The 18029-nt window shown below is 33.9% G+C and overlaps 3 protein-coding genes across 3 annotated transcripts; 1 reads left to right on the forward strand and 2 right to left on the reverse strand.

Moving 5' to 3' along the window:
* Positions 1-1613: 1613 nt before the first annotated feature.
* Positions 1614-3320, forward strand: LOC113854584 (EID1-like F-box protein 2). Its single transcript, XM_027485674.1, has 2 exons — positions 1614-1842; positions 2345-3320. Exon 2 carries the CDS (start codon positions 2413-2415, stop codon positions 3157-3159), a length of 747 nt encoding a protein of 248 aa, XP_027341475.1. The 5' UTR covers positions 1614-1842; positions 2345-2412; the 3' UTR covers positions 3160-3320.
* A 1667-nt stretch (positions 3321-4987) lies between these two features.
* On the reverse strand, positions 4988-17087 carry LOC113855999 (protein ROOT HAIR DEFECTIVE 3-like). Its single transcript, XM_027487625.1, has 23 exons — positions 17076-17087; positions 12468-12609; positions 12044-12110; positions 11852-11954; positions 11420-11490; positions 11188-11251; positions 11032-11097; positions 10884-10931; positions 10739-10801; positions 10587-10643; positions 10219-10377; positions 10067-10135; positions 9887-9978; positions 9573-9651; positions 9161-9326; positions 8761-8885; positions 8103-8365; positions 7935-8031; positions 7681-7848; positions 6961-7065; positions 6423-6517; positions 5624-5720; positions 4988-5221 (listed from the first exon to the last, which is right to left on the reverse strand). Exons 1-23 carry the CDS (start codon positions 17085-17087, stop codon positions 4988-4990), a joined length of 2442 nt encoding a protein of 813 aa, XP_027343426.1.
* LOC113854585 lies at positions 16787-17939 on the reverse strand. Its single transcript, XM_027485675.1, has one exon. It carries the CDS (start codon positions 17857-17859, stop codon positions 17218-17220), a length of 642 nt encoding a protein of 213 aa, XP_027341476.1. The 5' UTR covers positions 17860-17939; the 3' UTR covers positions 16787-17217.
* Between the last annotated feature and the right edge of the window lie 90 nt (positions 17940-18029).

Consider the following 18029-nt stretch of genomic DNA (forward strand, 5'->3'; position numbering starts at 1 on the left):
ATAAGCAAAATTAAGAAAGAAGGATTCTGCCATTTCTTATTGATAAGAAAGTGAAAAAAAAAGAAAAAGACTTTTAGATCAGGTTGGATCTTTAAAAAATCTACATCAAATAAATGCCATGTTCAATTTTTGAATTTAAAAAACAAGTTAATTTCAAGCCTTACAAGATTTTTCTTAACTTAATGATCTTTACACTTACTAAATACTGTAAATTGTGTAATAAAACTTGGATGAAGTTTATCCCATAATAGTAAGGTTGCTAACTGGTATGTGACTGTATATGAAACTCACAAGTCTAGTGATGATTGTGTCTAAACTCCATCATAGAAACTACTGTTGTGCATGATTGCTGGTATTATTTGGTGACTGTGTTGGAAGACAAAAGGAGCTGATGGGACAATTAATGGACCATTATGTTAGTTGATCTACTTCCACCCTTTGAAATTTATTAAACCCTTTGATTAGGAAGTTATATATAATATTTTTCGTTAAAAAATTACGTAATATATGCATATATCGTCAGAGTTTTCTTCTGCAAGTTGGTCCTCAGGGCAGTTAAAATGATTAGGAAGTAATAACTAATAACACACACATATACACAGATCTCACATCGTTGCCATTCTTACATCCAAATGTGTTTATAACTGTTCAGAATTCACACACCATTTTTGCAAATGCTATCTGTGAATTTTTCTTCTTTTTCTTGATTTTCCAGCTATTTATCATCTTTCCTTTCCGGTGACGCATTTGTAAAGGACATAGTCTATTTTGAAAGTTGTCATGCACCACAGCATATGAGCCTGGCCTGGATCATAATTCAGGTTCAATGAAATTTATGATATTCACGTTCCTTGCCTAAATAAACAATTATTTATCATAAATGCCAACAAGGTTTGTGAATACAAGTATAGTAGATAGAGGTTGCATACTATGTGGGCTAATGCATTATCAAATAAATGTGCAATGTTATTAGGAAAAGAATAGGGCCAAAAACCCGTACCACCACAGCATATTTGACAGATTCTTCCCAAATCTAAACAGTGTAATTGACATATTCTATTTTTTAAATAATTGGAGTCACTTTTAAATAAAAATTAGCATATTTCGACTGAATAATTTTATAAAACTAAAAAAAATATATTTGCAAACATTTTCCCCACCAAACACATTGGTCATTTTCTCTTAAAAAGCAAGCAGAGCAATAATGAGAGAGAGACTTGTGCAATGTTTTCCTAGGCATAGACGTACAATTCCAATTTATGAACATAAAGATAGAGAGGGAAAAAGGCAAATTCTGCAGTGCTGGAGTGAGAGGGTGAAAGAGTGAGAGGTAGCTGGTGCATGAAATTTGAATTTCAATTAATACTATAATATTAATTAAATATTTTTTAAAAAAATTATCGTTCATGAAAGTTTCATCCGAGTTTAACAAAATTTCTTTCAATAAAAAAATTAGTGTTTTTAATTAATGATTTTTTACCATTAAAATAATATAAATATAGTATACACAAAAAAATTAATAAACATATTAATAAAATAATGTTTATTAGCCCACATAAAAGAATTATAATGTTATATTATTTCTAGAAAAAGATGGGGGCTGAATAAATGATAGGGAAACCGATCCAATTGCTACAATCTCTTTCTTTCCGGCGATGTCTGCTTTCAGCGTTTTCTATGCATTTGTGGACTAAATTACCCCTCCGAAGAAAAATGCTATACCAAGTTTATGTTGCAATTGCATTCTTCTCTGCTTTCACAACCCTTTCAACTCATCAATTGGACGTGGAACTTGGTTTTTCTAGGGTTTGGTTTCCATGGATCAAATAAGCTCAAGCTAAGGTCAGTTTAGAGATTTTCTAAATTTAAGCTCCAATCAATGGTCCATTTCACTCTCAATTTCTTTGCTGATTGCTGAGCAGAGGGCTTTCGTAAATTTCTCATTTTGAGTGCGGATTCTGTTGAATATATATATATATATATTACTGGAAAGTGAGTTCGATCATTATTAATTCAACATCACTGGAATTTACAACATTATCTTGCGTCATACTTTTGAGACTCTTACCCTCCTTCCCTCTCTTTGAATTGGAACTTGTCTAGCTTTTATATGCATAATTGCCAACATGTTTTGTGGTTATACCTCATTTTGTGTGTATAGTGCTCCAGTGGTGTTAGGACTTGGGAGAATATGTTATTTTATGAATTGTAAGTATTTGAAGTAACAGTGTGGAAGTATGTGTGACATGCATGTTCAAGAAATGGAGGATAAAGATTTTTGTTTTCGAGTACTTTAGACATCAAACTGATTCAGGTTTTTAATTTTAAAATTATTATTTTGCAGGAAGCTAGTATTCCAGCAAGGGGGTGTCATAAACTTGTGATTTTTCTCAGTTTTGGCAGTTACTAAAAATGATTCTCATAAAGCAGTACCGATGCATGCATTCGGCTAGCTGTGAATGCACAAAAGGGCATTTGAGTGAAGATGTGATATTCTTAGTATTTCATCATTTGAATTGGAATCCCAAGCTAATTGCTACTCTGTCATGTGTGTGCAAATGGTTTGATGATCTTGGCAAGCGAGTTCTATGGAAAGAGTTTTGTCGAACAAGAGCTCCAAAAATGATGCTTGATCTGCAATCTAGCGGGAGTCACAGTGTTGATGGGAACTGGAGTGCCCTAGGGAAGCTGCTTATATACTGTGCCGGATGCAAGAAAGGTGGCTTGTTCAATACAAATCAAATTCCTGGTCATTTTGTTTATCAGACTCGATTTTCTAGAACATCAGGAAGGAGCTTTCTTTTGCCGCAGTGTAGAACTGATGTTTTGTATGTATCTGATCCTTGTGAACATCTTGACCAATGTGAAGAAGGAGATGTGGGATTCTTCCGTGGACTTTTTAAGTCATTTGCAACTTCAAAGGTTAGGAAGATACTTATTAAGAAAGGTGCCAATCTCCATCCAACAGAAGTTTGCCCTTACTGTAAAGCAAAGTTGTGGAGCATGCTGCAAGCCAAAATGATCCCTCAAAGTGCCAGTTGCAGGCTGGGTTCCTATGAAGATTGTGTTGAGTATTATGTTTGCCTAAACGGTCACATGCTTGGCGTCTGCACCCTATTACCATTGACTGATTCAGAAGAAGCATCTCAGTTGGCGTAATCAAAATGATTCACTGGTATTTTCTTGTATCTGGAAAACCTTAACTTTCTCTCTTGTTTATGTTTTCCTTTTTATTTCAATATAAAATGAATTTTGATGCTGGAAATTTGTGTGTACATAAAAGTATAATTTTGATGTCACTTTCTATAATTCAGAGACTTAGATTGATGTTAGCTATCTTTCTTCAAGGATCAAAGTGATGCCAACCTTACAATTGGGGACCAAAATGAATGTTTCTTCATATCTTTTTTACCATTAAAAAATCTCATTCTTAATATTATTTTAATAACTTCGATTGTTTCAAACAGAAATGATAAATTGGATTGATTTGAATAGAAACACGAGTATTTTATAAAAGTTGTTTTAAAGTTAGTCCCAGCACAATTTGAGAATTTTTAAATAGGTCTTTACACTTTAGAAGTTTATTGTTGTGTCCTTGAACTTATAATCCGTTGGGATTTCATCTAAGTTGGATAGAATGCTTATGATCCTGGGGGTTTTTTCCAAAATTTTTAAACAATCCAATTAATTGCTGAATATAAGTTAGAGACCTATTTCTTGAACTATTTGTATATTTTCAAATAGGTCCTTGTCTTAGTAGGGTATAAAGATTCATTTAAAAATTTTCAAATAGTCTAGGGACTATCAGAAAAATTTAATGTTTATACAATTATTACAATTAAATATTTTCTTCAATCGACCATATCTATATCTTTATTTTCTGCTCAAAATTTTTGCAAACCTAACCGATTAAATCATTTTTAATCTTTTTCAACTCAATCATGAAATCTTAATTTCTTTCTCTCAAAATCCCTAATCTCATTTTCTATTTTTTTTTTTTTTGAAATTTCATTATTTGTTATCAAAAATTTTAAAGTATTTCATATCATAAATTATATCACAACTTCTAAGTGAAAATTACGAATTTCAAGTAAAATACTTACGAAAGAATGAGTAAAGATAAAAAGGAATAGAAAACTAATTTCAAGTAAATAATTGTGAAAGACAGAAGTTATACATTAATCATGGATTCATATGAGGTAGATTAAAATTTTAAAGTACAATTAAGCGTAAATAGAAAAGCAAAAACATGTCTTAGTTGTTCCGAACTTAAGAATCTATCTAGTGGTGCTATTTAATCAAGTTACATTTTTTTTAAAACAATCTAATGAAAAATTATTTGTTCAAATTATTTTTTGAAAATCCTTACAAAATGTTGAAAAATTAAAAAAAAATCAAAAATTTCAAATTATTAAAAAAAAAAGTGACAAGTCACTTGAGTTTTATAAATATTCTCATAACATATAAACGAGGTAAACATGTTTACAGTAATTTCCGGTGATTAAAATTTCTTTTGCCCAACGCAAACATATTTTACTAAGACAGGTATTTTTGCTGCCATTATCTGCTCATGAATATAAATAATTCTGAAGCATTAAACAATAGAAACCCTTGTTATGTTTGCCAAAGCCAGACAAAAAGCTGATAGAACGTCAGCATTACAGGTAGCAAACATGATCGTAAATGTAACATGCAGATACATTAGTCAAAATCTTAAAAATCTATCATAAACATACGAGTTCAACATTTAAATTTTCAAAACATACTTTCAGAAAACATATATAACTGTAAATCATGTAGAATAACCTAACTTCTCCTACTAACTAAAGAACTTAACTGGACAAGAGATATCTATTTCAAGGGGTACCTCGGACCCGGGTTGTGGCTCTTGCACAAAAATCAATGCCTTTTGAAGCAAAACCCAGCAGACCTCACCACATTCCAATAGAAGAGTTTGCTTATCAGCAAAGTAGATAAATAGCGCTAGTTACTCATATTTTGATGGACCAGGATACTCGGTTCCTTTGTCCAATGAAGTTACATGAGATGAAGCACTAGATGACGTGGCACTACCATCAGCAACAGCATTGTGATTGCTTTTTGAAGGATTTCTCCGAGGAGGATTATTGGTTGCAGGCACCTGTCCTTCCTCTGCTAGCTTTCTGACAATGTTCATGACAGTTGGAATAAGCTTGGTAGACAAGGATATGATTCCTGGAAGCTGAAAGAGAACAATAAGAAGTAAGGATACCAAACAAATCCTCCAAAGCAGAGAAACCGCCTTAGATAACTTGGCTAGAGCACTACTCTACAAGGCAACTAAATCCTAATAGTCTCATGCAGATGGAATATGTATGCTCTACTAAAGGACTAGGTCACAAGCCATCTAAATACTAGCACTCGCATCCAGACGGTACGTACATGCTCTAATGCATCTACTTAAACAAGGCTGACAGAACACGCCTTGTACGTTACTGACTTAGTATATATAGCTGGCAGCAGCCCATTACCTGAACTAGCCGCTTCTTGTTACAGCTCAGGAACCAAACTCAATAAATAGAATAGAAAGACCTAACAACAATCATAATTCGGGATTGAACTACAAATAGTAAAGGATACTCACAGCTCCATTGCGAAATTCACCCGTAATGTCAAGCTGCACCCATAGGGCTTTCATGAGGAGATAACCAACAAAGATGAGACATAAATACAAGGGATTTCTGCCATATAGAATAACAAACTTGGGTGAGAATAGCTAAGTTAAAAATAGTTGGACAAAAGGAAAGAAATTCCTTTAGGTTGAACATTTTTATGTTTTTGAAAATGTCCATTTAATAGTTGATGTCAAACACAAAATTGTTCTGGCACCCCTCCTCTTTGTGGGGGTATACAGCGACGGGATACCACTTAACAGTTAGTGGTTAATTATATTGAGCACTAATTGTTAAGGGTACCGATGGCTTCATAAAACAAAGGGTGTCGAAAGAATCTCCCAAAATATATTCTCAAAACCATTTGTTTTCTGCACTGTTCAGCTTCTAGGTACTAATAATAAGGTAGGCCCTTTGGTGGTGAGCTAGGTGCACTTTCGTATTTGTCATTCCAGAGATATTGGGAGAAGTAAAGAGGGTAAAGCCCTTTGGCAGGTTGCTATATGTGTAGTTAATTGATAATATGGTTGGACAGTAATGAAAAAAATTTCAAGGATGATGTAGTTATTACGTTTGTTATGAGATAATGTTGGCCTCCTGATGGTGCTCGCTAATGATTATTTTAGAGGGTTTCAATGGAGGACACGCATAAACTTCTTTAAGAACAGAGAAGATACATCGAGAGTTAAAGAGTGAATAAAAACACAGCTTTATTTCTTTCAAAGGAAAAAAAAAATAGAAAGATATCATGCGGGTAAAGTTAAAATGCACCTTAAAAGTGTCATAAATTCATTAAATCCAAGAATAATCAAAGCAACAATTGCCCATGGTGGAGGTAACCAGTTGTTGTTACGCTTGTTGGCATCCTGAAAATTTTTTAAAAATTACATAATGTAACATTTGTATATATATATAAATATGCATCCAAGATGCTTATCAAAATAAATATATCCACTAGTCAGCAGATCATCATGTAACATCTGCATAGGGGCCTAAACAAAAAAGAGCAAGCAGTCTTTTGGACCAAATGCAAGAAACATAAAAAAGTTGGGGTTGGGGCGGGGGAGACCATGGTACTCGCCCTAGAAAGGTCAATCTTACTCCCTCCTTGTAAGTAGCACACAAAGTGAAGCCTAGCTGCATTTCTTTGATACAATAAAACTAGACGACTTAAGCCATACAACTTTAAAATAGCCAATGATAAAAAGAAACTCATGGGATTTATATTGCTTATAATTTTGCCATTGTAAATTTTCCTGTAAGTAGAGAAACCTTGAAAATCATAAAAAGAATAGACCGAACATCTTGCCTGAGCAGAAATGGCCTGAGAGACACTATATTCTGTCTCCATCTTGAATTGCCTCCACAAGGATTTGCACTGAACCGGTGTGATCAATGTTTTAGAGGGTGGGACCTACAAAGAAAATTAACTCAGAATAGGTGATCAGTCTCGACTGTAGACTCAAATCATAAGAGCATGCAAGAGATCAAAACACAGCATTCTTTAGCCTAAAATATATATTAATCAATTCACAAGAACATCACTCAGTAATTTTCTCTTCATTTTATTTGCTGCTGTAAGCATACAGAAGGAATGAAGGATGATATACAATCAAAACACCAATCTATGAAAGTGAATGCTTTATTTAATACTTAGGTTATTTGGAAGCTCACTAAGGTGTACCACAGAAAGGGAGAAGAAGATGTAGGGGATCAGAACTTCACACAACTGCTGCTGACAATGTGAATACTGAAGTAAAGAGAAATAACCACATGCTTACAAGTCAGGAGGTGAAGAATGTGATGGAAGATGATGTTAGAGAAAGAGCAGATAATAGAGAAGAGTGAGAATGAAGGAAATCACAGAATTATGAAGTGAGGAAACTGGTGGGAGGAAGAGACTAGGTGCTCTCAAAAAGCCTGCTTCATTTATATCAGTTAGGAGTGGAGACATACCAGTTAATTCTCCTCTTAGGTTGCATTTATGATCAATCATTTATCAAATATAACTTAGCTAATAAAAATACACCTGGTCCCAAGTGCTTGAAGCCAGTGGATCAACTGCTGTGATACTCCTATCTTTAGCAGACTTGCTTGATGAATCCCCCAGTGCAATTGTTAATGTTTTCTCAATATTATAAATGTCGTCCTCATCGTCCATACGAATTACGGCCATTACAGACAGCAACTTCAAGCACTACAAATGGTTAAATATGGTTAAAAAGGTATCCCAAATGCTATACAAACGCAGGTAAGAAAATGTGAATCTTAATTATGTCATACTGCAGAGCGAGCAGTCTTAGTGATGGCTCGAACATCTTCTTGTTCCGTCCAAATACGAGGCATTGAATCAGAATCATGACTAAACAATGTCATAAACCTGCTTTAAAATTGAAGGTAAGTGCCCCTAAAGTAGAACAAGTCAACCTAAATGTTGCATAAGGTTCATACCTGTCCTTCATACGGATTAGAACTCTGCCAGCTTCTTCTCTAGCCTTGGCTTCTATTACACCCTTTGCATAATCCTCTATACCCACAATCATGTCCTTTCTTGTTTGTTCGTCCACATCAAATCTGGTAAGTTCAGCAGAGAACCCAGAAACAGCTGATTGAGTCTCACGATTAAGGAGTTTCCTTATTGATGGCCAAGTATCACTATTAGCTCCATCCAAAAGAGTTTCAACAGGTCCAGACAAGGCATCCTTCAGTTTTTCCTGCAAGGGTACTATTATCGGCAAATTTCCTAGGAAATTAGCTAGTCAAAGTAAAGAAACATAGTAGTTGACACTAACGATACAAATCTCATAGAACTGCCCACCTCAATGTCTGCAGCCACTAAGCATGAAAAGCTTCATATAAATTTTTACTTGACATTATTAATTGGCAAAATATTGACAAGAATACATTGTATCAAACTATCAATTAGCCCCTTTTTCTCCCGGATAACTGGTGGATACTCTTGCTTAGTTCTAATTTCATATCTAAAAGTTTTAAACATTGATCTATTTGGCACAAACATATATAGTCAGCAATATCACATTTGTTATCGAGCTCAAATAAACTCACTTAAGGATTTATAATGCATGAATGAACAATGTCAAACATTTACCTCATATGAGGAAACAAGTTCTGACATCTTAGCTTCACGTACAGATGCAATATGTGCATCAATATCACGCCGCAGCTTCTCCCTCACTTTAGATGTATCCCAATTTGCTATTTCAACGAAAATATCTGCAAACATAATATATGTGTCACATTATAATTCACTCGAGCAAGTTAGACGCATACTTGTAACAAATAAGTTTAACTCTCCGACAGTAGATTAGATTATTGGAATGAATGAAAAAACTAGCATTTCTGCTGTGAGCACCAAATTAATAATTGTACACAATCAACTCCATGTATATCTTTATCTTGCGGGTACCCTTTTCCTTTTCCAAGATATTGAACCTTCAACTTTAATGCATTGATGTCTAATGAAATGGGATACACAAATTTCTCAATACCTGCACATCCTTCATCAAACTGAGCCATATAAGACTCTATGCACTTATTAGCGACAGAAGAAAACCCTTCCCCTCCTCTCAAAGCCTTGTCAAATGCTTCCTTGAACTTATCCAAAGTTCCAGACCTTATATGTCCCAGTGCAATTTGGAATGCTGGTTGGACAAGCTAACCAATTGAAAAGGCATTAAGGGAAATATAATAGCACTAAAAATGTAACAATCATCACAAATCTCCGAAAGCATTTAAGAAAAATAGACACGATTTATAATCCAATATCTTAAACAGTCTGTCTAAATTCAGTATCTTCAATTTTTGTTTCTTTCAATAATCATCAATTTATTTGTGTTAACATGAAAGAAATAATAGGTCAAACAATCATGATTGTACAAGAATGAAGTTAAGAAGAATTACTTGCAACAATTTGTCTTGGAGCTGCTTTTGTTTTGCTGATCTCACACCTTCATCAAAATAAGTGGCTTCAACATCATACCTAGAGTAAAAGAAAATATCTCAACATTACTTAAATCAACATCAAGTCATTTTCATATAATGTCAACAACATGCATGACAGGAACCTGGAAGTTAAAGAATTATTTACAAAGTAATTATAGAATTAGTTAGGTGGTGATAGTAGTAGGTTTGGGAATGGAGATTCATCATGCATTGATAGCATTTGTTTTGCAGGGCACTCAATAACTGAATCATAAAAAATTAGCTATACTGACTCTGAAAGACATGCGGCAAGGAGTACATTGAGCTTTTTCCCAAATCCAGAAATTGGGCCAGATTGCACGGCCTTTTCCAACTGACACCATTCCTGAGTTGTAATCATAAAGTAGTTTCCATAGCATTAGTGCTTAAGACTGTCAAGTGTTGAACAACTATACAAAAGGAAATGTGAATACCTCATTTGCAGCAAAAAAGTCATATTTCTCATTGGAAATTTCTTCACATCGCACAGTAGCAACCATGACCTACAAGTTAGTGGATCATAAACAATTTATAAAATCAACATACATGTAAAACAAAAGCATTAGCATCAAAGCATCTATATTACCTTGTGTGCAGGAAGGTCGAGATCCTTGTTCTCCTTAATGACTTTCCAAATTTGCTGAGCACTAAAAGAAAAGCCTGAAGCAGGAACTACTCCACGTCGATCCCCTGCAAGCCCACCTGGAGCGATAGATTGATAGAACCGTTTCCTCAAGGAAGCAACCTATATTTCAAATTAATCAGAACCAACTATATATGCTAATTAGAGTATTTATTAACTTACAAATTGCTAACTCAGTTTTACACTACGAAAGCTAAACCAATACAGTTCTTAAAAATATTAGACTGAGCCACATTAAACACACATGCTGATAATGGGCCAATCAATATCATCAGCAAGTAAACCAGAAGGAAGCTAGTGCGAACTCATACCTGCTCCTCAAATTGATCTTCCTTTTCTTCATAGCTAGAAAGAGCAACAACTTCAACCTGATCATTTGATAACATAAGCAACAATTAGTGCAAAGAATTACTATGTAGTCCAATATGGGTTAGTTAAGTTTAGTGATTCTAAAGATTCTTACGTTGAAAAATTCACTTAATGGTGTTTCCGTATGAGCCTGTGGTTTAGGAACAGAGTCCCATATCTGCCATGTAAAAAGTAGTGAAATAAAGGTCAACAAGTAATTCGTATCTATTTGATATATAAAAGAGAAATCACCACATTACCTTCTGAATATCTTCTCGCAAAACGGGCTCTAAATTTTCAAGTGGGGTCTACAAAGGAAAAAGATAATCACATAGTAGATAAAGGTATGTGAAAAACAGGAAAATATTTAGAGTTGTCAAAACAAGGAGCAGAATTTTGCTTTCACACCTTTGTTTTATCGCGTATGACAAACAGCAGTGTTGTTTTGCGTGGACTAAACAATCTCATCATAACCTTAAAGCAAATAATATGATGCAATTAGATAAATAACAACTTTTAAGATTGGAGAACACTCCTAGTAGCCAATATGCCATTGAATAATACCTGAAACACAGTTTTTAAAAGTGGCTTATTTGCAGCTTGCTCACGGCCAATGTCATGACACCACCTTTACAAACATATATTAAGAAGGGTAAAGAATCAGTTGCTCAAATAAACAATATTTGACTCGAAATACATTAAAACAACAAGTACAACAACTACAAAGACTTGAAAATTTCCTGCATAAGTCATTACTAAAGAAGTTTAAAGGAAGAAGGGGGGAAAAAGAACTTACATATTTATCAGCACTATATCAGAAACAGCCAAAGCAAATAGAGAACTCTGCTTTTCAAATGCAGTATCATCCTGGAAGAAAGACAATTTCAATATAATGGAGAAACAACCAAAGGCAGAAGAATCATTTCTCATTTCTCGTTGTTCTAATTTTTCCTAATGAAAGATAAATTACACGTTTAAATAGTTAAAAATTCTGAACAGTTATCTATTGTTAACCCATTATGCAAATGCAGAATTAGAAACATTACATGAGCTCGGGATTCCTTTCACAAGTTACTAAAATGCATAAATGTAATAAATCTGAGAGATAACTCAATCCCCTTATTTAAATTTGCCAAGAAAATAAATTTAATGAATGTTATTTCACGAGATAAAAATAGTTAATTAAATGTAACACGACCACAGTAAGTTAAGGGGGAAAAAAACACACCTCTCCACGCTCTCTTCCATCGGTACCCTCCAAATCCATCACAAGTGTACAAGGCTCTATACCAACACATCTAGCCATCCAAATTCCTTTGGTTGTTTGAGACCTGAAAATAAACACATCCTATCAGGTTACCACCTTGCTAATTCAAATTGTGCTAGGTTGAAGTGATATGTGGGTATTGCAAGAACGTGCCTTCCCTTAAATGCATCCATCTCTCTGAAGTTGGTACAGAACAAATGATTTAACAGTGTGCTCTTCCCTGTATAAAATAAAATGAATAGTTAAGATAAAATTCTCAGAGCAATTAAGAAAATGACCAAAGCAACGAAACTTAATTATTAGAAATATAATTAAGTTATAAAACTATGCCAAAGATCAACTTCAAGTTATTGCTCACTTGTCAGTACCACATAAGGCACAAACATGAAACATCAATCTGATATTCGCCTCAATCATAATTTACAATAACCCTCCAGCATTCAGTATTAAGCAAAATATCTTAATAACATACACATCCTCAGGTGCAAAGACTGGTGAAAGCAATCATGAAATAAGTTATCTTATCATAAAATAAGAAAAAAATGGAGATCGTGATCGTAACGAAGAGAAAACATACCACTACTTTGTGGACCCATGATAGAAACCACGGCATAGGAAAGGCCACATTCACTTAATTTAACCTCCTTCATGAAATTTTCAATCCCCGCAACATTGAACGTACCATCTCCATCAATAAGCTGAGTGGAACAACTCTCACTCTTCGCTGGATAACCAGATAATATTCAATCTTAGTTGGGACAAAAATTAGATATAAATTAAGGAAACACGAATATTGTATCAGGTGTCACTGAAGTATTATTTGCACTTTCAAAACATGTTATGTGTGGATCAAATGATCAAGATCAATCAAATCAAACCAACACCAATAAATAACAAATTAATTCTAACATGAAAACTGAAAAATAATAATAATAACAAAGCTGAAAATGTCTTTATTCGTTATGAATCCAATATAAGGAATTGGAAATTAAAATGAAAGAGAAAAAGATAAAAATCGAAAATGGAGTTACAACAGAAGGCTTTAATTTGATGAGTAAATGGACGTAGAGAAATGCATGCATGAGGGAATTGAAAGAGACGTACCCATTTGCATGGATCACGATTGGATTTGAAGCACAGAAACAGGTTAAGAGAAAGGGTGATGTCTCATGATCTTACAGAATTATTCTATCACTTCGCTTTCTTTTTTATAAATTAGCCTTCAAACTCTCTCTGCCTTATGCATTTTCCTCTCCTCCTCGTGTCTGTCATACATCACACAAATTTTATTTTATAAATATTTGTTGGAGTCCACCATTTTCTCTTTTCTTTTCTTTTTGTTTTTTTATATTTTTCTTGTCTGTGATAATAAAAATATTATTTTAGATATATATTTGGTTATTATATATATAATTTTATAGGATAACAAATAAGAATATATATCACGCTAACAGTTGATTAGTTTAAATTATGTATGTATAATTTTTCTTAAGAAATTCTGATTTAAACATACCTTTAGTCTTAGATAAAAAAAAAATAACAGTAATTAATAGGAAAAAAAAAAAGCACACTAATAACGTCAACACAAAATTTTAAATTTCGAAGTTATTTAAAGATTTAAAATGCTTTCCAAATCGGTGTATGATTATAGCTATTCTATCAATCCTGCTTATCGTATTTGTCCGATAAATCTCACGCTAATCTGGACGTCAGAACTTTCTCCATTTTTCTTATATTGTATGTATGTATTTGTTATTAATAAAAAAGCTTAAATACGTTTTTTATTTGAATCCCTTCAAATAATTTTTTTTATATTAGTTCTTATTTTTTTATAAATTTTCATTTTTAATTTCTGATACTGATGTGGTCAAATTAAGAATAGACATGCAACAATATCCCTCAATAGAACAAATTTGTATTAAAAATTGAAAATAAAATTTATAAAAAATAGAAACTAAAATAAAAACAAAATATTTATTTAAAAAATTAAAATAAAAAATTCACTAAAATATGAGAAGCAAGAATTTTTAATTTTAATTGAGACAATATAAAGTTAAGTAATACTAGCAATACACTCTTTTACACAATCTTTAACACATTATTGTTAGCTAAAATTACGTATTTTACTCTTTTTTACATATAAATTAACAATGAATCAACAGGAAAACATGCGTCAGAAAATGTAGATAAAAGAGTGTTACTGACATTATTCTTGATCCAAAAAGCACCAAATACTCACCCTAGTTTATTCTTTAGACACGCTGGGCATAGGTTTCTCTTTATTAGTTCATTGTTTTTCACTAAAAATTAACTGACCACAACTCAATCGGGAAATTCTTATCCTTTCAGTCGACATCTTCAATTCTCGCTTGCTTGTGATGTAAGGTACACCTATGAAACTTATTTCCCGAATCAGTCCAATTTATAATTTATTGCGTGCAATTGAAGTTCAACACCATAAACCACAACACAGTTATTGAGCAAAATTATAACATCGCCAGTAATCCCCGTGTGGCCCTCTAAAAAGTTGCATGGTACTGTGCGCAAATTAATTTCAATTTAACCGGCTTCCATTTATAAATTCCCAAAATAAACTCAGTTGCTGTATCATCTATATTCCATTAACAACCAAAAATGGCACAGGCAAAGAACCAAAAAGAGCATTCCTGTGACAGTAAACTATTACAGATATTGGATTTACAAACTAAACTAAATCAGGTTACAGTTAGCACAACTAGTACAGTTATTAGCTTGCCGATAATCTTGATTTCCCATTTTTGAGCCTGTGCAAATACGAAAAAAAAAAAAAAAAGTGGTTACTGGCAAGTTGAAGCCAACCCTATCCCTCCAAGATTGAAAGGGAGAGAGGCTTTCATAAACTTACAAATATAAGACAAATATAAGAAAAAAAGATGGAAAGAGAGAACAATATGAAACTAACCAAAATGAATCCTTCTTCTCTTGTGCTAATAATTCTTCAAAAGAAATGTCAGCAAAGTCATCATCTCTGTTCTCTCCAAGTCCACACGATTTTTCCTTCTCCATGCAAGCTCCAAGTTCAAGCATCTTTGAGTAGAGGTTCAAATAATTAGCATATGTTAGTTAATACAAGAGATTTTTCATTAACAGATGCCAAGCAGGCTACAAGAAATCCAAGTACCCTATGAACAAGTAGTGCAAACTGTATGATTTAAATAACATCAACATATTTTTTAAACAAAAAAGAAATGTTTATCAATCCTCTTACAAAGGCCTCAAATTAAGGCTATACCTTCTGGTATGCTGGTGAGAGTTTGAGCTGCTGTTGAAGTGAGTTATAAACAAAAGCATCCTCTTCTAAACGTTTTTGCTCTAGTTCTAGCTTGTATATCTGAAATATTGAAAAAATTAGATACTCATTGGATGTGTCTGCAAGCTTGACGACATAAAGGTTTCCTTATGAGTTATGACATCTTGCTATCTAAATTATAACCAACCTGTTGATGAAGGCGATCAAAAGAAGATCTGTCTGCCTTGCATAGTAAAGCCTTTGTTATTACAAACTTACGCTGAATCACATCAGCTCTGTAACAAGAAGAGGATGTAAATGCATATGAATAACACAGAACATAAAATTTTGGCAACCTGAGAAAAATATTACATTAAGGAACCTAGAAAAGAAAGATTTTATTTGTTGACTGAAAATGAGCAGAACAAGGTGAAAAATCTCTCCTCCAAGGTTTTCCCCTTTCACAGTTGAGAACTTGCTCAATTCCCAAATGCTAACAATTTAGAATGATCCCTCTTCCCTTTCATCCTCCTATTTATTTATCTACCTAACCCCTTCCAGCCAACTAACTTCTTTAGCTGTTCCTAACTACTTCAACTCCCTTTTGTTCTTCCAAGCAAACATCTTTCTAACTGCTGCCCTAACAATGACTAAGTCTAAGTCCGACATAAAAGTGACAGAATCTAAATTTGTGTATAAACCCCAACCCCAAGTGGAATTTCTAAATATGAATTTCACTAGATACTTCATTCCAATAACCAGCAAAAGTCACCAACCCAGAAATCTCCAATATGAATAATAGCAAATATCAGGCTAGCATAGTTGCAAAAGGGTGACAGTGATCTTAGATGTCGTCCCACGGGTAGTTGGTGGAGGGGACCTAGAAAAAACTATCTGAAGTGCTTTAGAATAAATTTGTACTTACTTGTGTTGTAGCTCATTCCTAGCATCAACCAAACTATTAGCAAACTGCACAACCTGCATGATAATTTGATAAATGATAAGAGTAATAAAAATTTAAGGTGTTTGCAGGTAACATGAAAAAATAAAAGACTATCCATGATCCTTAAAAAAAAAAAAACCTCTGTGTGAAATATAAAATGAAAACTACGAAAGAAAAGTGCTTTGCCCTTAGCAAGCCACAAGATCATTTGGCAAGTCGTGTTGTAGACAATATTACCAACCATGAACACTGAATTTATGCTATCTGTTCATTTGCACTATGTTTACACTTTATATTACGCTCCCTAAAATCTTGCAGTATATTTCCCAAAATCTAAAACCACCCAGATATATTTAAAAGGTGAGTAAGTTGCCACTGCCTGGGCCCAATATCTTCTTGAATTACCTGTACTAGTTCAATTGAAATCATTTCAAAACTATTAACAGTTGAATTACATGATTTCATCAATCTATAAAAACTACACCACTGACTGACTTGTAAATACCCCTCCCTGATTTACTCTCCAGACTCCATTATTTATAGACTACAAGACATTACGTTGTTAAAGAGGAAGCACTAAATTAAGTCTAGTTTTTCACTTGCTCCAATGTGAACGTGAACACATTTAAAAAACAAAAGACAGATATCTGCTTCATTTTATTTTTTATTTTATTTTGTCAAAAACCAATCCAATCTAATATGCATCCTCCACAGAGAATCAGGTCTTTTTATTTTGAAGGAATTCTTCAGATAACTCCCTCACTTCAACAAATAACCAAACTAACAATCTCCACAAAGAATAAGCCTAATGCCAGTTCCTAAACATTAAGCTCGTGGCTAGTGCAATCAGCAACCATTCTTTCCCTTTATTTTCTTTCTCCATGCCATCTCAATAACGAATAACGTTCTCAAAAGCACCAAAAAATATACAATCCTTGCATATATAGAGAGCAAGCACACAAAGCTAAAGACACAGAATTGCTCATTTCCCTATTGTATTATATCACCCAATTCAACACTTGCGGGAAATGGTAGCAAGCAAATTCAAAATATAACCATGAATTTCTACAATAAAACAAAAGGGCCACAAATTAATGAAAAAAAAAAAAAAACGCATCATACACCAAACAAACAAAATTCAAAATTTAAGAAAAATATACATAAAAAAAAAAAGGATTGGAAACTAAGAAAAACCTGTGCCAGCGTCAATTTCTTAGACTCATTGCACTTGACGAGTTCATCATACTGTTGTTTGATCCTTCTCTGCATAGCACTACTCGAAGAAGTAAACGGGTACAAGCACGCGGATTCAAGTCGGAGCCCCGAATCCAAACCCGTCTTCCCGCTCTCCAACTCCGCGCCTTTCTCTTCTTCGGTTCCCGAATTCGTTCTCTTCTTCTTAGCCTTCCTTTTCTTCTTCTTCCCTCTTTGATCCCCTCCCGGGCCCTCCAAACCCGACGAACCCGAATCTGGCTCCTCAAACAAGCTCGCCCATTTCGCAGAATCGGGCGGCAGAACTTCAAATAAAATCGATCGGGTCAAATGGGTCGGGTCATTTTCTCGGTCAGGGGAAGAATGGTTGTGTGCGTGTTCCTTCTTCGAGAAGCGTTTGTAGAGAGAGAAAGAGAGAAAGGTGAGAGAGAGGAGAGAGAGGGATGCGAAGAAGAGAAAGAAGAAAATGGGATCGTGCATTTGTGGGTGGCAGTGAAGTGAGATTGAGAACACAGAATAAGAAGAATAGGAAGGTGGAGGCTCCATGGACACGGAATTTTAGAGAGAGAAAAAGAAGAGTGAGAAGCAAAGTGCAAAAGAAAAAGAGATAATATTCTATTCCCTGTTCTGATGGGCGCTTCATTTTCAAGGTTCTAATATTTTTAGTGGGAAAATAAAATTAAAAGAAATAGTCTTATATAAGTAGAAAAATATTT

The sequence above is a fragment of the Abrus precatorius genome, unplaced genomic scaffold, assembly GCF_003935025.1.
Source record: "Abrus precatorius isolate BTA unplaced genomic scaffold, Abrus_2018 Scaffold11, whole genome shotgun sequence".
NCBI lineage: Eukaryota > Viridiplantae > Streptophyta > Magnoliopsida > Fabales > Fabaceae > Abrus > Abrus precatorius.